Source organism: Trachymyrmex septentrionalis, unplaced genomic scaffold (genome assembly GCF_001594115.1).
Source record: "Trachymyrmex septentrionalis isolate Tsep2-gDNA-1 unplaced genomic scaffold, Tsep1.0 scaffold78, whole genome shotgun sequence".
Taxonomy (NCBI): Eukaryota; Metazoa; Arthropoda; class Insecta; order Hymenoptera; family Formicidae; genus Trachymyrmex; species Trachymyrmex septentrionalis.
Window position 1 is genome coordinate 233,087 of NW_017305967.1, and position 25,573 is coordinate 258,659.

Below are 25,573 nucleotides of genomic sequence, written 5' to 3' on the forward strand. Positions count from 1 at the left end.
ACACACACACACACACACACACACACACACACACACACACACACACACACAACGAGATGTTTATTCTTTAAAATATATCTAAAACTGCGACACAAATACTTCGTTCTTACATATATATTATTTTTCATTATCTCACTTTATTTCAAAATAAAGTAACAAGAATCGTAATTGAATCTTTTCATTTGGAAATATATTACAATTTGAAATTGACGAATAGTTGACAATATAAGAAGACAATACATTTGTTAAATAGTATTTGTTGGTCATTACCTTAATATCGATATACTTAACTTCCTCGACTGAAAATGGCACTATAGTCGACATATATTCAAATATTTTAATCATCGGATACCACGCTACATAATCTGTGTCTTCCGATAAGTATCGCGTAAGGTTCCAAAATACAGATACGTTGAACTGACGTTCCATCATGAAATGAAACGCATCATCTATAATTTTCGCACGACTGATGGCATTTATAGTTTTATATAATGGAACATTATGTGTATTTATAAATTGTGCAATTACACTCATGGTTTTATTATCATACCTTGCACGAAAATATCCTATTTAACAAAAAATATATTTTTTTGAATTATTTTGCACATATATGTTGTATGAATAACACGCTGATTGGAAGATATCTTTTTGATGATTTTGACTTTGGCATATGTTGTCAAGATTACCCTGAATGACCTTCAAAGCGTTTCAACCATCGCTTATTACCCGTCAAAAAAATTATTAACAGAAAATTTTTTTAAATAACATCTTATTTCTGCTATACACGCGATATTAAGAATCATTCCATATATGGATATATCCCCCTACAAAGAAGCGTTACTTTGCACATGAATAGAGATTCAACCTACCTCTCCCCTTTTTCTATGATAAAATTTAAAAAAAGTATTTTTTATACTAAATTCTATCGTGTACCCTATTTAGGTGAATATAAAATGTCTTGTTTATCCATAAACAAAAATTACGAACAAAGAAATAGCAGACCATACTCAAGATCCTAAATCTTAATAATCAAACATATATTTTCATAATTAATTTCATTATACATATATTTACCGGGTGGCTTAAAATTGACTATCCTCCAACTATAAGGATCATCTATAAATACAGTTACACTCGATTGTTCTGGGTTTAAAAATATTTTCTTGATATCAAGACTTGGAAATGGATAATATAAAGTTACAGGTATCCACCATTTTCCATAATCGTACATTTGGAACAATTTTCCTTTAGTATTTTTTTGACTCCATGTCACGACGGGGTATCCCTCATTTTCTATCCAAATTAGAAATTCATTTGATACATTATGTGTTTTCCAATCTAAAATTTCGTGTATCGGCGAAAATTCATAAGAATTTGAGCTAAATATGCTAAATAAAAATAATTTTTATTTAATGTAATCAATTAAACGTAAACGAAAAGTTACAAGTTTTCTTACGTGCTTATAGACAGTACTTATAGACAGTAGTATAACATTATATTATAGATATATAATATTGTGCAATTTATGTTACACTTTATAATGTAATTTATAAATATAAAAATATGAATTCCGTAATTAAATGTCATAAAATAATTGTTCGTTGGAATATAACTTTTCCATTAAAAAATTATAAAAATTAATGAATTATAAAAAAATAAGTATATAAACAGTGTAAAAAGATGGGATAATGAAAAATAAAAAAGATATAAAGAATACAATAAAATTATTGACAAATAATGACAAAATAATATTTACGCAGGTAAAACAAAGATATTAAAAATATAACAAATAAGTTAGAGTTTGTTTCTAACATTGTAAATAAATACTAGATATTATATTCATATCTAATTATATTCGTATACTACGTCATTAATGTAATACATAATGTTAATTATTATATTATCATTACTCACTGCCTCCGTAGATATGTTTGAACATTTTTTCGAAAATCTTCAGTGGAAATTTCATGTTGGAACATTCGTAAAACGATCAATACTATGATAATATAATTATATTTAAATTTTTTTAACGATATGGTTTTTTCTTCACTTTTCTTTGATAATGTTTTCATGTTTAATTTTTTTAGAAGATTATTAAATTGTGATTACCTTTCATGCTCCGAATAAAACTAAAAATTGAATCAATCTTCGATAGACTATTGATTTTAGCAGGATTCATACTAATATCATGAGAATCTAAGTGTAAAGAATCGTATAGACTTTGTACTTGAAAGAAATCCATTAATTCAGTTTTATGGAAAGTCTGCAAAAAAAATTTTATAATTTACACGAACGTTAAATTGGAAAATATGGTTGCATTACAGTGTAGGTTGTACTGCTACACTATGCACATTACCGTTAAAAATTATTTTAAATTATTTATAATTATATATATATTATTTATATGTATTGTATATATATTTATATTAATCTTGGTATAATAAATAATATTTGTTAAAATAAGTTGTCATTAATTTATTAAAAGACTAAATGTCGATATTATTCGTTGACACAATATTTTTTCAAAGTTATTTTTGGAAATTAATTGTTTTTCGATTGGCATATACTTTAAATTTTCTTTCGATAAGTTTTGAAAAAGTGTTGAAAATTGGCATTTATATTTTACAAAACAAATATGGTGCAAACCATTGTAAGATAAATGTAAAAACCTTAACAATAGCTTCTTCTCCAAATAAAGTAGCAAGACCGTCGTGCAACCAAAAATGAGACCACCAAGATGTGCTGAGTACGTTACTGAACCATTGATATGCTATTTTAGGTGCTATTAAACGTGCGATTTGAATCTTGCGCATAACTGCATCTATTTGTTCATCATAGATTAGATCTGCTTCTCTAAAAGACATTATTCTCATATGCAAAATGTTCGCTTATTTTTTTAGATAAAAAAAAAAGTATATTTTAATGTGTGTAATAAGTTAAATCGTATTTATTTAAATTTTAAATCTATTTCGATATTAAATGTGTCGTATATTGTTAAGTATCTATTTTTTAAATTAATTTTGCAAAAATAGTAAATGTTGTAATTGTGCATTTTAAGGGACACTGCACCGATTATCTTGACCTTGACATATGTTATTAAGATAATAAGCCTGAGTGACTTCTAGCAATTTTTAGGTAGCGGCCGCTATTCGTTAAAAAGTTATTAACAAAAAAACATTTGGAAAATGGTGTCTCAATTTTTTTATTATATGAAACAGAATGCATTGCTCACAAAATCATAGGATTTTGACCCTTGGTGAAATTGGCTGAAACTTTATTACGTTATATAATAGTTTTTGCCTCACTGATCAAAAGTGTCCACAGACACAGCTTGAAAATGACTAGTTTTGAAAAATTGTAAGATATATTTTAAAGCAGGAAATTTTTCTGTTTCATTCAATAAAAAAAGAACACATTTTTCAAACTTTTTTTGTCAATAACTTTTTAATAAACAGCGATCGCCATCTTCAAGCTGCTGATCACTTAAAATTATAATCTTGACAATATATGTCAATGTCATCAGTGCAGTACTTCTTAAAGTGCATAATTATCGAATTTTTCCTGTTTCCGATAAAGCGTAATGGTTATCTAATATTTAATAATACTATTTGTTTATTATATTATTTATTCTTTCCAATTAATTGAAAATTATATGAAAATACAAAGATATAAATTTCGAAATGATATAAATAAATAACTTATTTAACACTGTGTGCTTGTATACACCCGCGCGCGCGCGGTGTGTGTGTGTGTGTGTGTGTGTGTGTGTATATATAAATATGTATACCTATGAATGATTAATCCCCATTTAGACGTGATATTATATGAAAAATTTGAAATTGCAATGTGATCCATTTTTGGAATATTTATTTCACTAAATTCAGATTTCAAATGCAATGTGACAGTTCTTATGAAAACCTTTACGAACTCTAAGTTGACAGATTGTTCGTTTGAGCATTTTTCGCACCACAATGTGATGTTTTCGTTAATACGAATTCGAGGGAAAGTGGTCAAAACTATAGCAAATTGCAAAATGGATATTGGGGGAGTAACATGGAAGTGTGTCCACAAAAAATTTTTATCATAATTGTCATGGGCTTGTACCGGCATGTTGAATAAAGCAGTATAATTGCGATGATGGTTCATAGACATTTTGAACGTGGCTTTTAAATGTGCCTCATTCCAACAAGGAAACAATTGACCGAGTCCAGTTGCTTGGACAGTTGGTGCAATTAACCATCTACAATAAATAACAATTTATATAATTGTCTTAAATAATATTGCCTAATTATAAATTTCTAGCTGTATTGTTGGATTTACGAGGTATTAAGAACTGTTATAAGATTGTACATTGCAAGTCGTGTTTGCTCTAATTAATTTTCTTTCAATATGTCATGCAGAAAAAAATTTGTTAAAAAGAATAAATAATGGTTATATCTACTTATATTATAAATAACATTACGAAATTATGGGTATATGTATATACCTAGTTCCGTAATGTTCAATTATAGAACTATAGTCAACTGTTGAACATTCACTTACATTATGTTCTTTTTATCGTTACTGTCGAAATATTCAAACAAATTTTGAGCATGTTTTTTCAGAAGTTGACCAAAGAATTGTATTTTTATAGTGTAAAGTTCGGGAGTTAAAACATCGCCAAAATCGAAATCGATAATATTTGCTTCCGATGCATATTCGATCATCTGATAAATTTTACCGTCGCTTCTAATCAATGTCACTTCGTCATTATTTACAATCGGATGTAATGAATATAATCTTATATTATGTGTTGACTGAAGAATATTGATAGTTATATTGGATGTCCCAGTAAATATAAAATTGTTGTTTTCATAATTTATATTTAATGTTTCTTCCCAAATAGAATTTCCGTGTGTATATAGATGAAATAAGTTTACATGATAATGTATTGGTATTATATAGGACGGTAAATGGAAATCCCTTGGATTATTGGAATAAAATACATGTTCACCAGCAAGAACAGTTATCATAGTAATAAATATCATACTCCTACTTATCTGTGCCAAATTCATATTTCATAAATTTTTCTTCCAAGCACCTGTCAGAATATTTTTTTTTTAATATAATATTATGACAATTATTAGCATTTAGCTCTACAAATTATAGGAATCGTTATGTAAAAAATTGTAAAATTAAGAACATAAAGATTTCTTACATAAAAATAGCCAACAACTTTTAAATGACTAAATGTTTTTAATTCTAATAATATTTCTAACATTAGTGTAATTGTGATAATTATATTACTGAAATGTCATTTTCCAAAAAAGTGCTTACTTTTTTTTGCGACTGTTTAGATATTATGTTATCTAAAATTTTACATCTCACAGTACATTTAAATAATGTTTTGTTACATTATTCTTATTTTTTTTATATGTTTTTTTCTCAAAATATTCAAATATATTATTATTAATATATGCATGAATATTTTAGAACTGTCAATTATTTTGAAATATAAGTTTTTAAATGATAGAATCATGTCATAACTAATCTTGCTTAGAAAAAGAGTAGAATTATTTTTTTTATTCTTATTGTTTATCTCAAATGTTAAATTTGACACGAAATGTTACTCGCGGACATTACGAACATCAAGTGCAACACATCCTCTAATGAATAAAAAATTACGCTTTATTGCAAATGTATTGAATTTATTTTAAAATACCTTATAAGATTTTAATAAAATATAAACATGCAAATTCTTTAAATACACTGTGAAACATAATAAAAAAAACTATTTAAGACTTGTATTGAATTAATACAAAATAAAATTATCTTTTTACACAAAGTAACTTAGTAGTTATTCAAAAAAAAGTTCAATAAATTTATTATAAATAAATGATTTAGTCTATAAGTACATTTAAGTCAAACAAACTATAAAGAAAGTATTGTGTCTTTGGAAACTTACCCTATTTATTAAAATTGTTATTAAGATATAATTTTCGAAAATAATTTGTATATTTGGTACAATTATCACGAAACTAAATATGAATATTAGTAATATGCTTTCGATTGCTGTGATCTTACTTTATTGAAGTCGTTGTTGACTAATAATTGTCCGTAACGGATTCGGTATAATAAATACAAAATGTCATCTCAACAATTTCCTATTGTATGTACGTATTATACTATATATGATGCCTAATGCAAATTGAACGCAACAAGCGTTAAGCAACAACTAACCAGCGAGGCGACTTTTACGGCACTGTAAATATTGCATCACTAATTGATTACTGTTCCTCTGCTTGACATTTGCTGCGTCCAGTCTAAACTAAGCATTAGGTGACGTAAAGCCAGTCAGTTTGTCTATTCTTTTCAAATAATATCAACAACATGTTCGGTAGAATACAAGCTTAATGTACACTTTTCACGAAAAGTTCCAAATATGGCAATGACATTTATAAAACTTTAAGCCGTTGTACTTACCACAACACTGATTGTGAACTAAATTAAGATTAATAGAGAATTATCATACCGCAGAGCAAATATGATCGTAATTCGCAAATCATTGTTTTTAAAATATAATATAATCAAATGCCAATTTATTTAAAGCGTATCTAAAATGACGAGAAAATAAGGGCTATATCCGAAAATTTTTTCAGAATAATGTAAATAGATATACTTGATTAATTTATTCGATATTTATTTACTATCGAACTGTTAGTGCACTTCCAACGCGTACTAACAAAAATAATTTTAAACGTTCTTGAATTTTTTTATATGATATGAATGTTTAAGGTTGTTTATATAATTTTATATTCTTTGTTAAAATCACCGACGATATTATTAAAAACTGTCAACCCTGGGTAAATTTTCGGCGGTACAAAAAGGGCTCCAAGGGTCCGGAATTGAAGAACACTGACATTATCGACAATTGATATAAATTTGCTATTATTAACATAAACATTTGGCTCATACATTATTAAATTCATGATTTTTTTATTACATAAATATTCCATAAATAAATATGCATATTTGTGAAACTATAATATTCTATATATTGCAGAAAAATTTCAATTTTTTTCTCTGCAGTTATCATCTCTGTTGATAATCAAACTTTGATGATAACACAGAAATCACAATTTTAAAGAAAAATCGAGTATTATTGAGTTCTAAATGCATAAATACGTCTACTAAACTAATAAATCATAAAATTAGTACAATATTATCAGTTTTTAACTCTTAATTACTTCAATTCTATATTCACAAGGCGAACTCCCGTAAGAATGCCGGTCTTTAATAATATCTCGTCGGTGTTAAAATACAGATAAGATTTTCTACAATCTCATTAATTTCTATAAATTAATATTGCAGAGATTTTGCAGCGATATTACTGCAAATTCTGTGCTGTATCAGCTTATTTCTATACTATCATTATTTTTGTCGCTGTTTAGAGCTTTATAGACTACTTATAAAGATCTCTACATTTAAAACGCGATCGTATCCACTCTCAGACTTCTTGATAAGTTCAAGTCGTTCGACACGAGCGCAGCAAGCGGCGTCGTGATCAGTCTGTTTTATTCCTCAGTCCGTTTTGATCCGTTTTGTTGTCGTATGAGTAAACGTTTAATCATTGAGTTGTTTTTAAAACAGACTTTTAGTGAAACTCCCTTAGTTCCACAAATCACTCGCTCTGATCCGTAAATCGAGGTGCAAGTATGCTGTGGGATTTGCGAATCCACCCCGCAGAGATCCGCGACGAGTAAAAACTGCCGGAGCACCATCGTGATTAAGCTTCAAATTGAGGTTAGGATTCGATAACCCACTTTCCGCACGCAATTACATTTAGCACACCGCCCCGAAAATGTAACCGCAGGTTCTCGTGTAACAGTAGCGGATTAACCCGTTCGCATTTTCTTGAATCTAGTATTTCCTTAAGTGATGATCCGTTCTCATTCCAACAACTTTCTTGCTCCAATAACGGTTATTAATATCTATGTTAATATGTGTAATTAATGCAACCATTATATCCGTCATTACAGATAATATCTCTCTGTTAAATGGTGATTGTCGATGCCATGGAAAGAAGGATAAAACTGAAAACTCTGAACAGTCACATAACGTGTAAGATATGCCGCGGATATTTAATTGACGCCACTACTGTTACCGAATGTTTACATACATTCTGCAAGAGTTGTTTGGTAAAGCATCTAGAGGAAAAGCATACCTGTCCGACATGTCAAATTGTCATACATCAGTCTCATCCACTCCAGTACATCAGCTTCGACAGAACTATGCAGGATATTGTCTACAAATTAGTTCCTGATCTCCAAGAAAGTAAGAATTTTATTCCAATGAATATATAAGTTTAAGGCTTGTTTTTATAAAGCAATAATCCAGAGTTAAAAGATTGTTTTTGCTTATTTTGGCTCTTTTATTTCATTTTCTAATCTTAACATAAATTTTTCTTTTCAACTATTAACAGAAATGTTTTCTTATTTTAGATGAAATCAAAAGAGAAAGAGAATTTTACAGAGCCAGAGGTTTGCCTTGTCCTAAAGATATTTTGCCCAATGCTGGAGAAGTTGAAGAGGAAAAAGCAAATGCGGATGCACATGCAGAATCAGATTATCATCGTACTGATGAACAGGTAATTACAACGTCAAGAACATAGGTTTACAAGAATAAAATACTTTTAATCAGTTAAAATTAACGTGTCAAATTTGCAGGTTAACGTATGTTTGGAGTGTACAAACTCAAGTTTGAAGATTCTGAAGAGACGATTTATCAGGTGTTCAGCTCAGGCTACGATAACGCATATGAAAAAATTTATTGCTAAAAAAGCTTTGAATGGCATGGAAAAATATAGAGATGTAAGTGTATTTGATGATGATATTATAGATGATGTTACAATTATTATTTATTAATTTGTCTGTATTTCTCGACAGATCGATATTTTGTGCAATAACGAATTATTAGGTAAAGACCACACATTGAAGTTCGTTTATGTGACAAGATGGAGGTTCCGGGACCCACCCTTGAGGTTACAATATAGATCACACATAGATATGCAAGATTAACCTTACTACATTCGGAATGTACAAAAATCACAAAGGATCCGTTCCTTTTATTTGTACATTTTTCTAGTTACATTCTCATTTTAACTGTTGTAGTACTTATTTTTACGTTTATTCGCAAAGCATTTGTGTGAAATTTTAGGAAATGATGACGATTCTGCGAAACAAGGTGATATACCGACTTCGAAACGTGTTATTCGATATTTAATAATAGCAGAATCTCATTATTAAAAATCGCATATTAATAATAACGAGATCCTACTGTTGAATCAAAGAGCATTCTTGTCATGTATCATGTTGTCATGTTGAATTATAAGATATCTCTTTATAGTTGAATTATAAGATATCTCTTTATAGTTGAAAATCTATTTACAATTCAAGATTTTCTCATTAGCGCACTACGTCTGATAATGTTTAAATGTGGTTCGTACGGGAAATCATCGCGACATCTTAAAGAAAGAGAGAATCTGTATTTCCAATTCGCAGTGTGTAATATATACGGGCTTTTTACAGATATTCAAGTGCCACTGCATTGTGTACAGATTCGATGCCTACGCATTAAGTTTCGGCGGACCATCTTTTCTCCTAATACGCAGAATCTTAGTGGACGAGTGAGACTTTCTATATTTTACGACGCGAGATAAAGCCACGGGGATCTTCATTTTATGAAATCGTATATTCTTTTTATAAGCACATACCCCATCTTTGTACATAGAATATTTTTGACAGAACGCAAACAGCATTGTATGTAGAGAGACGCAAGCTTTGTATTAGGTAAACAAAAGAAATCGGGTCTGAATAGTCAGGTCTTTTTAACTTTGTATATTTATGCGCCGCGGCCGTACATATTCTAATTGCGTCTCAAATTTCTCTCGATATCGGATCGCGATTGGAAAAGAGGAAGCAAGAAAGAAAAAATGAGAGAGAGAAAGAGAGAGAGAATTAATCGATAGCGAAATATTTTTAGATGATTCGCCATCGAATAGCGCGCCGTGTCGAGCAAAATGCGTGGCGCTCGTCGCTTGTAGTAAATAGAGTTCCTCAAGTAAAAGTTAATACTGAATGATGACTTTTGATTGTTCTGTAATAAGAAGAAAGCGATATAAATAAAACAGAATAGTACGTATAAGATGGACACGTTGCTGACTGATTTGCTAGAAGATCAAGTATGCTATTTTTCTTACATGATTTTGCTCACTCATTATAAGAATGAATTAGGACGCATTCTATGTCACGTGGTCGAAGTATTCTCTTTGATTACATGTCATTCGCTTAAATAGAAAGAAATGAAAAGAAATATGACGTCCACTAGTTGAAAAAGGAATGAAAGGAAAAAATAGACGTAAAATTTTAATTATATTTTTTTAGTGATATGCAACAACAGCAACGGCTTGACATTTATTTATTCGAGCTCTTCTGTCAAGCAGAGTTAAGGCTACGGCCTACATAGAAAAAGACGTAAGGCTTAAGCAGTAAAGAAATCATGTTAGATTCGCTACTGCTTACGTCATGTAAGCTACGTTTACATGGCTCGATTTACATCGATATTATAAAACTGATCAATCATAGTTATTTATTCCTCTGAAGAATGGAATGACTGTGATTAGCTAGTTTTACAATATCGATGTTATAACTTTAGCGTAAATCGAACTATGTAAACGTAGGCATGGTCTTATGATCTTCACTATGATTGATCAATTCATTTACTGCTTAAGTCTTACGTCTTCAGCTTTTCTATGTGCCATGGCCTTTAGGTCCAGCTATTCATCTCATCTCGACGACATGAAAATTCGCTCCGTCTGAAATCAAACCAATAACATGGCCAACACGGCAATAAACCCAGCAGGAAAACCATTATGTATTGTAGAGGTTTAAAACATGAGTAAAGTACTTATTTTGGTATCAGTTGCTTTCTTACTCTATTTTAAGCAGTCGATGTCTTTAGCCTGTTCTATATTAGGGTCGCAAGTTATGTGAACTGTAATGCCTGGTTTATGCTTAAAATTTTAGCTTTAGTCCTAACTTGATCTTAAGGATTAAAAGATAGGAACTTTCTTGTGACTAAGATTAAGACTGGGGAAGCATAAACGATCTTATGTTGAATAATTTCGTACGGCTTGCGGCCTTATTGTAGAACAGGCTTTAATCTGATGATTCTTTTACTTGAGGAACTTAAGTAGCAAACGATCCTATTTCATCCGACGATCGCTAAATGAAAGATGTGATTGTACATAATCGTTAGAAAATCGAATGCGACTTTTCACCAAGTAGCGATACTGCAAGAACGCTTGTACGTTGTACGCTGTGTATGCGCATTTCTATAAATTATTAAATAAATATGTTTTGTACAGTAACGTTGTCAATACGCCTACTGTAATCTTTGAGACAATATTATAAAAGACACAGAGAGGATGAACAAATTAATACGTGAATATCTGGAAAATACTTTACTTGTTTTATTAATGAGGAACTGATCGCACATTTGCTTTCAATACAGATTCTTGTTGGAATAGAATTGTACAATGCTTGAATAATTATCAATGAAATGTACCATTCGTTTAACAGAACTATCTTCCAATTATACAAGAAAATGCTAGGGAAGAAAATTTACTTCTCTATTTTTCTAAAAATTTCCCTCTATTCTTTAAAACTTTAACGTTTTTCCTAGCAATTGCAATCGTCTGATTTAAATATCATTGCGAGTAATTTTGAAGAGCAAAATAAGAAACAAATTTCCTCCTTCAATATCTCTATTATGTTTATTCTGTATACATATTTTAATCATTAATAAACCAAGTAATATATATTTCTCAGGTGTTCAAATTAATTATGTCTAGGCTCTGTATTTTGTAATGAGCAATAATAATGGCTTTGTTTAGCAGAAAAAGAAGTTTTACAACTGTTGTAAGATTCTTTAATACATATGATGGGTTTATATATTTGTAACTCCAGTGAGGAACTAAGAGCAAAGACCAATCATATTAAATAATTATACAATAGGTTGCAAACCCAAACAACAGAAAGTAAAATTATGACATAAGACATCTTTAAGTCATCTTTCAGTCGCAAGAAACGTCTTGTGACCCGATTTTTTGTCTAGTAATTTAATCTTTCTACTCGACGGTATAAAAAGAGCTCCATGGGCTTGGGGGTAATTGAAGAACGCTGACATTATCGACAATCGATAATACTGAAATCATAATTTTCAAGAAAAATCGAGTATTATTGAGTTCTAAATGCATAAATACGTCTACTAAACTAATAAAATAAGTACAATATTATCAGTTTTAACTCTTCAATTACTCTTCAATATTCACAAGAACGCGAATTCCCATAAGAATGTCGGTCTTTAATCTTAGTATCTCGTCGGTGATACAGCCGAAGTGCCTAAGTTCGCGGCTTTCGCGCTCTTTTTCAAGCGCGCGCATGCGTCCTCCCGTTTGGTAGATTCGTTTTGTAGAAAGAGCGGGGAGTAACGGCAGGCGACCGGCCGGATGCTCTGCTTTGCTGCGGTTCACAGTCCGTTTCAGTTACACGAAAGGCATCGTGGTGTCGGGAACGCGTGGCATATACTATCTACACGCACATTGTTTACGCGTAAAGCCCCTTCTACTGCGTTCTAGCTACCTTGCTGGGCTTCGGCACGCAGCTTGCGTCGCGTATCGTGGAGAATGAGAGAGTGAGTAGAATTGATTTTTCCCGTGCTCCGATATACATATATATTTTCTGTGCGCGTGATTTTCTGCCGCGCAACATCGGTGGCTGTAAAAAAACGAAACGTGTGCAAGCGTGTGTGCGCCGATCCACCACGCGAATGGATCTACGTCTCTCCTGCGTGCCACCGTAATTGACCAGAAGTGGGCAGAATCCGCTGGAGAGATCCCTGGAAGAGAGATCCACGCAGCGTACGGCCAGGCATTCGATCACGTTCGATATTATTTATCACGAGATACGAGTATTTTCTAACAAGAGAACACTATCGCATCTCCTAAAAAAATATATTTAACGCGCAGCGATATCATAGCATGATATAGTACATACCTTTAGGCGAGTTTTTAAATGTAAAGCCATTGTCATAATTCGTTCTTATTTTAAGAGCCTTTCAAGACTCTTAAGTAATGTTTTAAGATGTAAATACAGCGCTCTAATAGGCTTTCTATATAATCTTCAATAAGTCGTTACCTAAGCTGTAAGTCTTTAGCTATAAGAAATTGACCAATCATAATCGATTATTTTTCTCGCACTCGACTGATTGTTTGTTGTCTTTTGATTTAAGACGTAAAACTTAGGTAACAGCTTATTGAAGAAAGCCCATGATTCGTTCGTGAATCTTAAGACTTTATTTAAGACAGTCTTAAATGTAAGAATCGATTATGTACGCCTTATTTGCCCTGCAAATGTCTGAAACATTTATCGTGATCACGACTATAAAGTGCACGAGAAAATAAATTGTCAGCCGAACTTTCGCACGGTTCATCTTTTTTTTCTCTGTGTTTGAAAAAAAGAGACAACTAACTCAAGTAACACAAAGTCTAATATTGTGACGTAAGACGTCTTCAGGTCATTTTTTGTTATCTGGGAAGATGTACGGTGCACGATGTTCAGTTGAAAAGAGCAAGCTTGCTTAATGAAGCAAAAACATGGGCGCATTACACAAGAGATCGCTCGTTCTATCGGCGATCGTAGGTCGTTGTTACAGTGCATAGATAAAAGACGGATGCCATGATTCTCTGTGTCCGATCTGATTATACATACATATATGTATACCCGAGATCTGCGCGAGATCGCGGATGATGACGAGGAAATGCTACTTCAAGTTCCGCGTCAATTCGATTGCTCCGTTTGCCGGAGCATGTAATGGAGCTTCATCCAGCTGGCGCGGCCCAGTTTTTGCCCGCTCGACCGCGTTAGAACGTGACGAGGAAAGCGTAACAGTCGCGTACACGTCGCTCAAAATTGGTGCGTCAGCATTTGGGAGAAAATGTTAATTTAGTTAACCACGTTGTTGTTGTAAACAGCCTCGAGCACGATTGCGCTGCAGCTAAACATTCACTAATTGTAGTTTTCACCGGCGAGACGATTGACATGTCATCTGGAATCTGAAAGACGCGAGAAAATGCCTCAAACATGTGTATTTCGCTTTCCCAAGTGTCTTTGGCTCACAGAAGACAATGAACGTATTTTCTAGAATGTCAACTATTTTATATATTTGCCAGAATTTTGATATAGAGAAATCTGAAAAGCAAAAACCCTTACAATCTCAGGTAAGGCAGTTCTTGTCTTTTTAATGAACAAAGATTTATTTTTTATTACAGCACTGGATTGAATGAGAGAAAAATGTTTGGTATTTCTGATTATAATTGTATAGTAAAATAATTACTGTTAGAAGCTCCGTCTTTATAGTTATTATTGCTATAATGTTCATAATAATAATAATAATAATTATATGTATTATTAGCTGTATCATCAAATGTTGATAGAAACATATATACAGTTATTATTATCAATATTTATATATAGAGAAATAATAATCATAATTATAGTAATATATAATACATATTATGTATTATATACATAATATTTTATATATATAAATTTATATTTAAAAATACCAATTTTTCTGTCAGTTTACCAGAACTTTCTTTCGTTAAATTGCAAACATATACCTATTTCAGTATTTTACATTTAACTACAAAGAGAATATACCAGTTTACAGCTATGAAGAACGAGACTTGTGTCACGTACAGCCACGAAAAAACTTTCTAAAGCGATCACCACTGTCAAAATAGCCTGATACTAAAGAAGAAAAGATATCTTCATGGACAAATTACATTCCTCAAGCGTTTGCTACCTGCATCGGTCGTCGTTAGTGCGTCTTTACGTTTCCAAAAATTCGAATCTCTTTCTACGTCACCAAATACCACTGGATGAAACTGCCATTCGTCGAGGAACGCTCATGAATGAGCGGCTTTTGCACGCGGTGCACGACTGTGCCTGCCACGAGCGGAGTCCTTGGCTCCGGTATGCGTGATTATTCCGTGACGAGAACTCACTTGCGCCGAGCCGGAGTAAAAATTCGGTCGAACGCTTCGACCGGTTTCTTCCTCTCGCTATTTCTCGAGTCGAGAGTCCGTTACCTCGGCTGTCCGTAAGTCTGTTCGACTCTTAAGCGTCATTACAAATCTTACCGACCTTCCATGCCGTACGGACAACAACATTGCGAAAAGAAACAGATTGTTTGGCACGAGACGAATCTCTCGTCGCGCGAGCTATTTCTGATCTCGCACCAGAAATCATTTCTATTTTTAGTTCGCAGTTCTACAGTAGCTAAAGCTGAAAAATCCTTCCTCAAACGACGAGAGATCCTCGTCGCGAATTCATCTTTTCGATTTTTTGCTGGATAGAATCAATTTTGATCCATTGTGTGTTGTTTTTTTCTTCGTTGAATTTAATGGTGAATTTAATCACTTGCATTACATTGGATTAGACATTAAAAAGGCTAATTTATATAAAGTACCTCAATAATAATAATATAATATAATATGTAATAATTATATAATAATTAATTTACATAATAATATTATATAAAGTATCTCAATTATAATAATAATATTACTATAATATTACTTTGTTACTATATTGTTCAACACTGCCCGAGTCGAAATTTTGCTCCTACTTTGAAGTATATATGTCCTAAATTTTAGGACATATATAAATTCTAAAGATTTTTAATAGGTTCTAATCTAATGAATTGAATTCCTACCTGAGCCTGTAAAAAAAACGGCAGTTACCGGATAATTTTCTACATTTAGGTTCGAAAGAAGTTTAGGTAAGAAAGAATATTTCCAAATATAGAGGCTGTAAATTAAGTATTAAAACAGATCCTATAATTGTTTAAGTGCCAAATGGATTTACAAGGTTTAACTGAGGTTGAAAGAGATTGAAAGTAAGACTAAAATTTCGACTCGAATAATAAGATACAAAGCACTAAAGATGCCGAAGGTCTGTTATCTGTGCCTGTGAACAAGAATGTACACTTTTGAAACTTAAAGTTAGATATGACAAAAGCGAGAAAGAAAATTCTAGTATAGGCTAGTGCAGGAATAAAAACAAATCTTAAGTATTAGAGACAGAACGGTAAACAAAAGGTAAGACGTCAACAAGATTGTAATTATGAGATTTATATCAGTCACTCTATCAGTCACAAAACATGTCTAAATGTAGTGTATGATATTATCAGCTTTGACAATGAAACACACAATGAATACACGTAAATAACAACGATATTATTTTTGTCCATTTAATCGTTTAAAATATTTATATACGCTTTTACATCAATTTTGCTGATTTTAAATAGCAACTTTCAATATGCACTAATCTGTAATGTAAGTGACTGAATTTCCTATAAAAAAGATTGAGTTATCGAAGTGAATCAGTCAGTAACATCGGTGCGACATGTTTTTCGACACGTCTATCGAAAAACATGTCGCACCGATGTTACTGACTGATTCACATTGATAAGATCAGCTGTCATAACTCAACAATAGTCAGTCATGTTTCTGTTTTTTCCGGTACAAAAAAAAACGTAAATTCTGCAAAATACAAGCGCGAAAATTAAAGCTAATGAAGGCTCCAAAGACGAAACGCGGAACAAAACACACAGGATGTTGCAAGTATGCCTTCCTTTCTCATTAGGGAATCTCTAATTTGGCTAACATCTTCATTAATATGTAATGCTTCTTTATAGTTGTTTTTTTTTTTTCAAAGTAACATTGATAAACTCTCAATGAATATATAAGAAGCGACGATAACATAAACTGACCTCAGTGTCGGATTGGTCATTAAATCATTCACTTCCGTTGAATGCGTTCCATGAGTCATTTATATTATTTTTCGTTATCTACTCGTATTCTATGAACTACGATATGTTTATCCCAACCGCAGAATTTGAGTTAATGTAGCATCTAAACGATGATTCATTTTACTCAATAGTCTTTGTTGTCGCACGAATTAAAACCGCGCATCCTACGCTGTACGCAAATAATATATAATTGTACGCGAAGGTGGCACGACGAAACACAATAACGAAGCCGGAGACAAAGCTGGTCCCGTCGAAGCGTCCCATTTACGCGACTTCGGAGCTATCTCGGTCTCCTCCGTGACAGCGTGAATCGCGCGGAACGGAATACGAAGTCGTGAAAGAGCACGTATATACCTCCGTCAAGTGACGCTACGTCATTGTCGAAGGTAAAGGGGGCAGGGGAGTGATTGGAGAGAAAATGACGAAGGCCGTGAGAGCGCGAGGGGAATAAGAGCTGCATGGACAGAGAACGGAGTTATTCTACCCGCATGTGTGGTTAACTAACCGCGCCGGATGAATGCAGGCGGAGTTCCTCCAATGCTCCAATACTCGTATGGTGAACATGAATGACGCCGAGCACGATAGGAATGTTTTTTTTTTTTTGATACCGTTCCCGATACCGTTTCGATTTGATATCGCACGCGTTATCAAAAGGGAATAAACGTCACTTCGCGAAAGTTTACGCCGTCGACTGCGAATAAGAAACAAACAGAGGTGTGCGAATCAAGGTTTTATAAATATCGAATCAAATTAATTAATCAAGTCGAATTAGTGAACAGCACAATTTTGGATTAACATAATTATTGTTAAGCTAGGTTGAGTTTTACTCAATATATAATTAATAAAAAGAGATTAATTTGCCTTCCATGTGAGAAGAATAATATTTGTTACGAGATAGTTTCGATATATTCAGTACTGAAAAGGTGCTGTACAACTTTCAGTTAAAATTATTTCATATCTGTAAAAATAGCGGGGGATATTTTAAGTGGACAGAGTTAGTGCCCCACTATGTATGTGATTTATGTTCAAACCAATGAAGAGAGATTCAAGATTTTTTAATAATTCGAATTCGAATCGAAGAGATTCTAATCGTATCGAATCAATTTTTATTTAATTCAATTCAATCGCGATTCACCGAGTGAGTCACTGAGTCGCTAGAACCCGGAAGTGTCACTTTGACGTTTAAGCATAGTAATGGTGATTCTTGCGACCCGATGGAACCTTACACGGCGAGACGTCATCCGAATTCGCGGAATGTTTCGACGACTTCTCGCACGCGACCCGAATTTCCGCGAACGAACGGCTACTTCCGGTGGACCCGATCGGTTCGGAACAACAGCTTGTTAGACGTACCTACAACTAATTATGGTGCGTACGAGCGTCACACGATGACTGGATTTTCTGGGAATGACAACGTGGAATATGTGTTGACTCTCCTATCAAGGCCATTTTCACGTAAAACGGTCAATTACTGTTCCGTGTATCGCCGACGTCGCGCTAAGTTTCAATTTCGCGGAATGTTTCCCATGTAATCCACTCAGACTGTCTTATACTGTATCGAGACTATTCAAGATCTATCTTATACTCTTCTCATTGTATACGGCACGCTTAGCGTTGAATACCTCTTTATCTAATTGAGAATCATGTTCAATGTCTAGGGAGTTTCTCTCTTCTAATGTTCACCGTCGACGACTGTATGTAATTTGAAGACATAATATAATTATGTCCTCTTTCTCATAATAATACTCCGGATCAAAAGTTTGGAAATTTAAAAAAATTAATGTTCTTTGTGATTATTTACTCAAATAGTCATAACAATGCGTTTTTAACAATAATTTTTCTGATCCAATAACGGTTAAAACTAAAGAATTATTACAATAAAAGAATGCAAAACCTGGTCGAAACGTTTACACTTTTAATTTTAAATTAATATATGACTTTGGCAAAACATATCTTGCGTATGTTTTTTCTTATTTATAGTTTTATCTTATTGAGCCACCTCTAATAACTATTGTTAAATTTTAAAGAATTATTGTTTAAAATAATACATTGTTGCGTATTCAATAATAATTTTTACGATTAGTTGTTGTAGATATTTGAATAAGTAACTGTAAACAATATTTTTACGATTACTTATTCAAATATCTACAGCGTTGTTTTTTTTATAATCAAATTCAATAACGTTATATATTAGATATATGGAATTATAAAATAAAAAAAATTAATTGTTATAGATATTTAACAAGTAATCCCAAAAATGTCAATTTTTAAGAAGTGTTTCCAAACTTTTTACCTGGAATATACATCTGTGACGCAATTATGCTTCCATCCATTGTAAGCGTAAGTCGGACTCATCTTCTTTTTCTTTTTCTTGCTCTTAGACTTACTATTGTATGCATTCTTTGTTTATGCATTCTTTGTTTCTGACAATGTAAATTTGTTTCTTAAAATAACTTTTGGTCATTTTAAAATTATATATTGAATTGAATCAAAATATTTATTCCCATATTGAATCGCTCGATTCTTGAAGAAAATAGATAGAGAAAGGTTTGCCATTACAAGTGTAAAGGATTGAACCTATCGATAATTTCGAAAACAGAATTACAAGTCTCCTCTTCTCTATAAACAACAATACGAGCCACAACCAGCGTACTTTCATATAAATAATGTGTTTATCTCCGATACGGTAACTAGTCAAGAGAACTATTGGAAATCACTGCTTAAGCATTTAGTTTCAACAGTTGATTTCACGATTTCACGATCCTGTTTCTAAGTCACCAGATTACGTGATGCGAAAGGACTGCATCGATAATCGGGTCATCCATAATTAATCACCGATGTACGATTTCGTGCATCTATTTGCATTCTCGATCAGACAAACATGACACGCGTGTTAGCTTGTACTTTCCCTATTTACGTTTTTATCATTATCAGCACCATGTGTAAAAACAGGTCTTTTGGAAAGTAGGTCTCTGGAAAATTATCCTTCCTTGTAGACTGTGTCTCGAAGCAGGGGCGTACATACGTCATATGTGACTCTTTTCCTTTATATTTAGAGACATCATGCACGGACCCGTACTTGTTCGACAGCCTGTTACGTTTAGTGCGTGACTTTCACTGTTGCAATACTCCGTTATTACATAAAGAAGAGTCGCGAAGTTTATTCAACCGCGAAGGGTTGCAATGCATCAACCTACAACAGACAGAATTCCTCTTACATGCGAACAAATACTGAAAAAAAATTTTAGTATTTGTAATTATAATTACATGTTACTAGATTTATATGATTATTATTGCTCTATAATATTAGTATAAATAATAACTATATGTATAGTTTTTTTTATCAACAAATATACATGTAGTTGGCGAAAATGATTATAATTTTAATTATTATAATTATCATATAAGAATAGTTGAAATCGTTATAATTTATAATTATTTTTACGCCAACTGTATAACATGATTATTTCAAAAATATTTAATGAAAAACTTTAAAGTAATTGCAATTATTTTTAAATCTCATTTTAAATCATTAAACCTCTAATATATATTAAAACTATTAAAATTTTTTTTTAATCTAATGTTACGGTTTTTTTTTAATAAAATTCATATATTCTACATGTATTGTATAATATAGTCATTGTGTGACTTCGCTAAAACTCCTTACGTGCAATAAATGGATTTGATTTTCGGATTCAGCGCCCCAACTTTACGTTACATCACTTTATTAAGGTTCAAGCATTAAGCCCGTGGTTTCAATTTGCAGAGACTAGTATAATTAAATAATTATAATATAATTAGAAAGAAATTATGCGAGTCTTCTTGATTAAACAACTCCGGAAACAAAGAGCTCACGCACTTCGGCGGACTTCCGTTTATGTTCTACCGCGATGCGACGAGGATCGTTGCGCAACTTTCGCATTTTCGCATTATTATCGTTAGAAAGCGCGCCGCAGTCAAATTATTTCTCGAGTGTGAACTAGCTTTCCCGCGACAAACGTGTCCATCTTACGTGACTCATTTCTAGATCCAGATTCATTTAGCGAAACGCGTCCGGATTCGTGACGACTCGTGACTCTCGTTCCTTAAACCTGAATTCGCTTGCGCGTTATTTACATTTGATAATGTATGTGTGTGTGTGTGTGTGTGTGTGTGTGTGTGTGTGTGTGTGTGTGTGTGTGTGTGTGTGTGTGTGTGTGTGTGTGTGTGTGTGTGTGTGTGTGTGTAAAACGAGTGGGTGAACGGCAATGACAATTCAAGCAGCGGAACAAACACACAGCTGTGTGCGTGGGTGATTTATCTAAACCGTATCAACCGCGCGAGCGATACGGTCCATCATTGACGTTGCGCATATCCTTATTAATTATTAACTCACGTCTGAGATACGAATGCACGATTCCGTGATTGTATCCTCCAATATTTCGCTATATTTATCGCGTGACAAACATTCGTGTCAAACGGCCGCACTTATTATCATTAGTGTTAAGCCATATAATTACATTAGCCATTGAGCGATCGTGATTGGCAATTGAAGATTGCTTTTCAACCAGTAAAAGCAATCGGTGACTTCTTTGCTCTATCACTAATCGTAATCACGCAATTACTAGTGTGATTACGCACTTTAATTGCATTATGCGGACGAGTGTATTTTTCTATTCTCATTGATACGTCGAACCTTCGTGTGCCAATCATATAATCACGCCAATCTCAGATAACGACACTGTATTATCAGTTGTATAAACGTTAGAAGGCGCGATTAGATAACGCAAGGAAAAGCTGATCCCTTGAGGTTCGGCTGATTGTTTAGTACACTGAGAAAAATGATCTTGAATTAAATAGCAATTCTGGTGGAAAATGGACGAAGAATTTTCTAGTTAAATCTATTAGAATTTTGGTTAATATATTTATTCTGATAAAAAAAAGAATTCTCTAGATTTTACCAGAAATATTGTATAAAACAGAATTATAGTTATCTCAAAAAACTAGAACTCTAATAAATTTAATCAGAAAATTCTGATTCGTCCATTTTCAATCAGACATTTTTTTTCAGTGTAAATTAACATTACTTGTCATTATTTTAATGTCGTATTAGGTTTTATTCACTGTATTGGACTACGCTAAAATTTTCTTTCTTACTTTTGCCAAAAATATATATCTATTTTATCTTAAATGCAACGAGTATATTAATTCACCAAAAACGCAAGAAAAAGCTGATCCCTTGAGATTCATCAGCTGATTGTTTAATACACTGAGAAAAATGGTCTGGTTGAATTAAATAGTAATTCTGGAAATGGTGGAAAATGGAAGAATTTTCTAGTTAAATCTATTAGAATTCTGGTTAATATATTTATTCTGATAAAAATAAGAATTCTCTAGTAGATTTTACCAGAAATATTGTATAAAACAGTGGACTCTTAATTGGCTTTTTAAAATTCCTTTCTATTAGATTCATTTTCAGAGCCTTATATATTTTGATTTACATTTACTAGTATAGACAACAAACCTCTTGCTATGTGGATTATGCTGCTGAAGGTATTCAAGTTACCAAACTTCCTCGAATTTATTCAAACGGTTCTCGGTAGTAAGTCTAGATAAATCAAATATGCGTTTGGCAGTCACTGAAAGAAACGTTCGAAATTCATCATAACTGTTCTCTTTCCATAACCGTTACTCGCAGAATTGGAAGGAGAGCAATTTTCACTTTCTCCGAAATTGTCCGCGCAAGCGAATAATTCTGCGAATAAATCAAGAATAAGTTTCTTATACATATATCTCGCGTTTCTTTCCTGGTTTTATCTGTTAACATAAAACACCCTTGTCCCGTTGTTTTCTTCGCATGATAGCCTTCGATAGTCGTCGCATCCTTTCACATGTCGATGTGTCCATAGTTGGATTCTGCATCCTTTGTTCGCTCAGCGAACAAGAGATCCCAATGGAGAATGATGCACATCCCGCAGACGGAGAGAGTTCGATGTATCATTTTTATCGCGAACTCGCCCCACATCCTGTGACTCGCGCCCGCACACACGCTAACACCTACGCCATGAAGTCCGTGAACTCTTTTCCTAAACGTAAATGAATTAATTCTCCCCTTTGGGGTCGCACGAAGCCGAAAGGGTCGCTCCCTCTTTGGTTGCAGCGGAACGAGCACAAAGTAGAATTCGGTCGCACAAAAATGGTAGAATGAATTCTCAGCGAGCTTTGAAAGTATCATGATATTTATGTAATATTTATATAATATCCAAATATCGATATACGAGGAGCAGACTTTCAAAATGCGTTTTGTCTAAAATTTATAATTTTTAGAAAACGTGAAAGAAAGAAACTACATATTATACAGAAAATAACAATGCGTCAGTCAGTAGGATGTGAAATTTTTAAAATTGCTAAACAAGTGTTAAAAAGTGTTAACAAATGCATTTTGCTTGTCTCTAGTTAAAAAACATGATGCACTTCGAAATGTTTATGTTTATTCAGCACATAAATTAACGAAAAAATACTTTCTAAACATTTCAGAGTAGCTTATAATAAGAATTGATAAGAATAAAGGACTCTTAATTTTAATAAACAATAAGTATATTAAAGAGCATGTAAGAATTAAAAATTTAAATGTAGTGTTAAAAAATTGATAGCGTATATTACATAATAAATGCTTCGGCCTTTCGATTAAGCCCTTTTCAGATATGCAATAATAAAAACGCAGTGATGTGTTACCAAGATATAATCGCAGTATTAAACTTGGAAATTATTATATACGTATTATGAGAGATCAATCGATAAAATTATAATAAGAGTTATAATAAAAATCTTTCAATATTGAACACTATGCCATCTTTAACTGAAAAAATGAAATTTTGAAAATGCATTTTGAAAGTTTACTTCTCATACATAAATAGCGATATATATTGGATATATTAACATCCTCTTGTAGATATTTATGTATACAATTTTTTATCTTAAAAAGTAAGCCTACAGAATTATGTGTCAAAATTTTTAATGTTTTCGTAAAACTGCTAAAATTGTTTTATAGGTGATATTTTTTCTATAGAAAAATAAATACAAGAAAATAAAAAAAATATAGAACAATGTCGAACTGATAAGATAATTATGTAGAATATTTAAAATAGAAAATTAAATAATTATCCAATGAACGTAGATAAGAAGAATATTGTTATCTAAAGAATTTTTTTCTGTAGCATCTACTTTAGCTATTATTAGAAATAACTATAATTTATAATATAATCTCGTATGCAATGCAAATTCAATAAAAAAGATAGAATGATAAATTATGAAGACAAATCTATAGAATAATGAATAAAACAAAACCCCTAGAAATTTACAATCAAACTAAAAAAAAGTGTCAATAATACACATCATCATTATTTAAATTTAGTTTAAATCGTTAGTTTTATGAAACTGTATGTGTATCGTTATGTTAAACGTCGCGTTGACGGAATGTCCGAAGCTACAAATGAATTGCTTTTATTAAGTTTTCTTTTTTTATAGAGGATGATCCGAAATATGTGATACAACTGGGAAGGGGATGATTCTACGATTGGAAATAAATTGATATAATAAAATAAATTTTTTTACTAAAGTTTGTTTTCAAGAAGGACTTAGAACTTCGACCTAATATGTGTGCTGTAATTAACTGATATTTGACGTAACGTTTTTGCTACACTATGTGACTTATTTACTCAGAATTATTATATAATTATATATATAATTATTACTAATTATAATGAATTATACATGATTAGTTATATAATTATATATGTATGTATATATATATATATATATAAAATTTATTATAATTAATAATAATTATTATCACTAATTATATGTATACATAATTTACTCAGTTGATTCTTAAGACAAGAAAATTTCAGTGAGATGACAAATATCTTTATTTTTTATTTAATTGAAATATTGTTGAAAATTGTTGCTAGCCATAAATTTTGGCGTGCATAAAACTGTATTCCTGCAAATAAATTAGAACAGATTGTTTTTTGCATTCTGTTCTGTTAATTCTTCAAATGCAAGAATAAATTTTTTGCAAGATTAACTTATAAAACCTCTTTTCTCAAAAACAAAGTTCTGTCTCTTTGAAAAAAATTTATCTATTACAACATTAGAATTTTTGCATTACGAGTCGTCAATCGTAAAAAAAATTCCTTCTCTGGAAAAAAAACCACGAGACGAATGTAGGAAGTATATAAAATATAAGTACACACGACACGCGCGACGCGAGAATTGTGCACCGTTATTTTAGACTCGTGCGATCGCTCGCACGAGTCTAACAACCGGCGTCCGCTGTTACGCGATCCGCACGATTAGATAGGTTTTGTGAATTCATATAGGTGCATGTATGTGAATGTACGCGCACAATCATTCCGTTTCTGGATGTGCGTTCGTCTAGTCGGGCTCCGAACAATCGCGTTACGTTCACCTCTTTCGCCGGTTTACAAGAATGCCGTAACTGGTGACGCGAGAGTCACTCGTGCACGTTTACTCTTTTTTCATCATTAATTATCACGACGACACCGAAGGATTTGTACGAGGAGGAGCGAACCGTCATCTCGTTCATCTCTGAGAAAAACTACATCTTCTCTCTTTCCGGGCGTATTACGTGATCTAGAAAAAGTCAACGTGGGTACAT

General features: G+C 32.3%; 2 protein-coding genes across 3 annotated transcripts in view; both read left to right on the plus strand.

Annotated features, from left to right (window-relative positions):
* Positions 1-7,554: 7,554 nt before the first annotated feature.
* On the plus strand, positions 7,555-9,946 carry LOC108754254 (polycomb group RING finger protein 3). The gene is made up of 6 exons (XM_018496446.1): positions 7,555-7,782; positions 8,019-8,313; positions 8,481-8,626; positions 8,706-8,849; positions 8,925-9,019; positions 9,567-9,946. Exons 2-6 carry the CDS (start codon positions 8,037-8,039, stop codon positions 9,613-9,615), a joined length of 711 nt encoding a protein of 236 aa, XP_018351948.1. The 5' UTR covers positions 7,555-7,782; positions 8,019-8,036; the 3' UTR covers positions 9,616-9,946.
* A 2,642-nt stretch (positions 9,947-12,588) lies between these two features.
* LOC108754252 (multiple epidermal growth factor-like domains protein 10) overlaps positions 12,589-25,573 on the plus strand; it is a 26,651-nt gene continuing 13,666 nt past the window's right edge. For both annotated transcript variants that reach the window (XM_018496444.1, XM_018496445.1), the window contains exon 1: positions 12,589-12,732. The gene's annotated coding sequence lies outside the window, so the exon portion shown is untranslated. The remainder of the gene's footprint in view (positions 12,733-25,573) is intronic.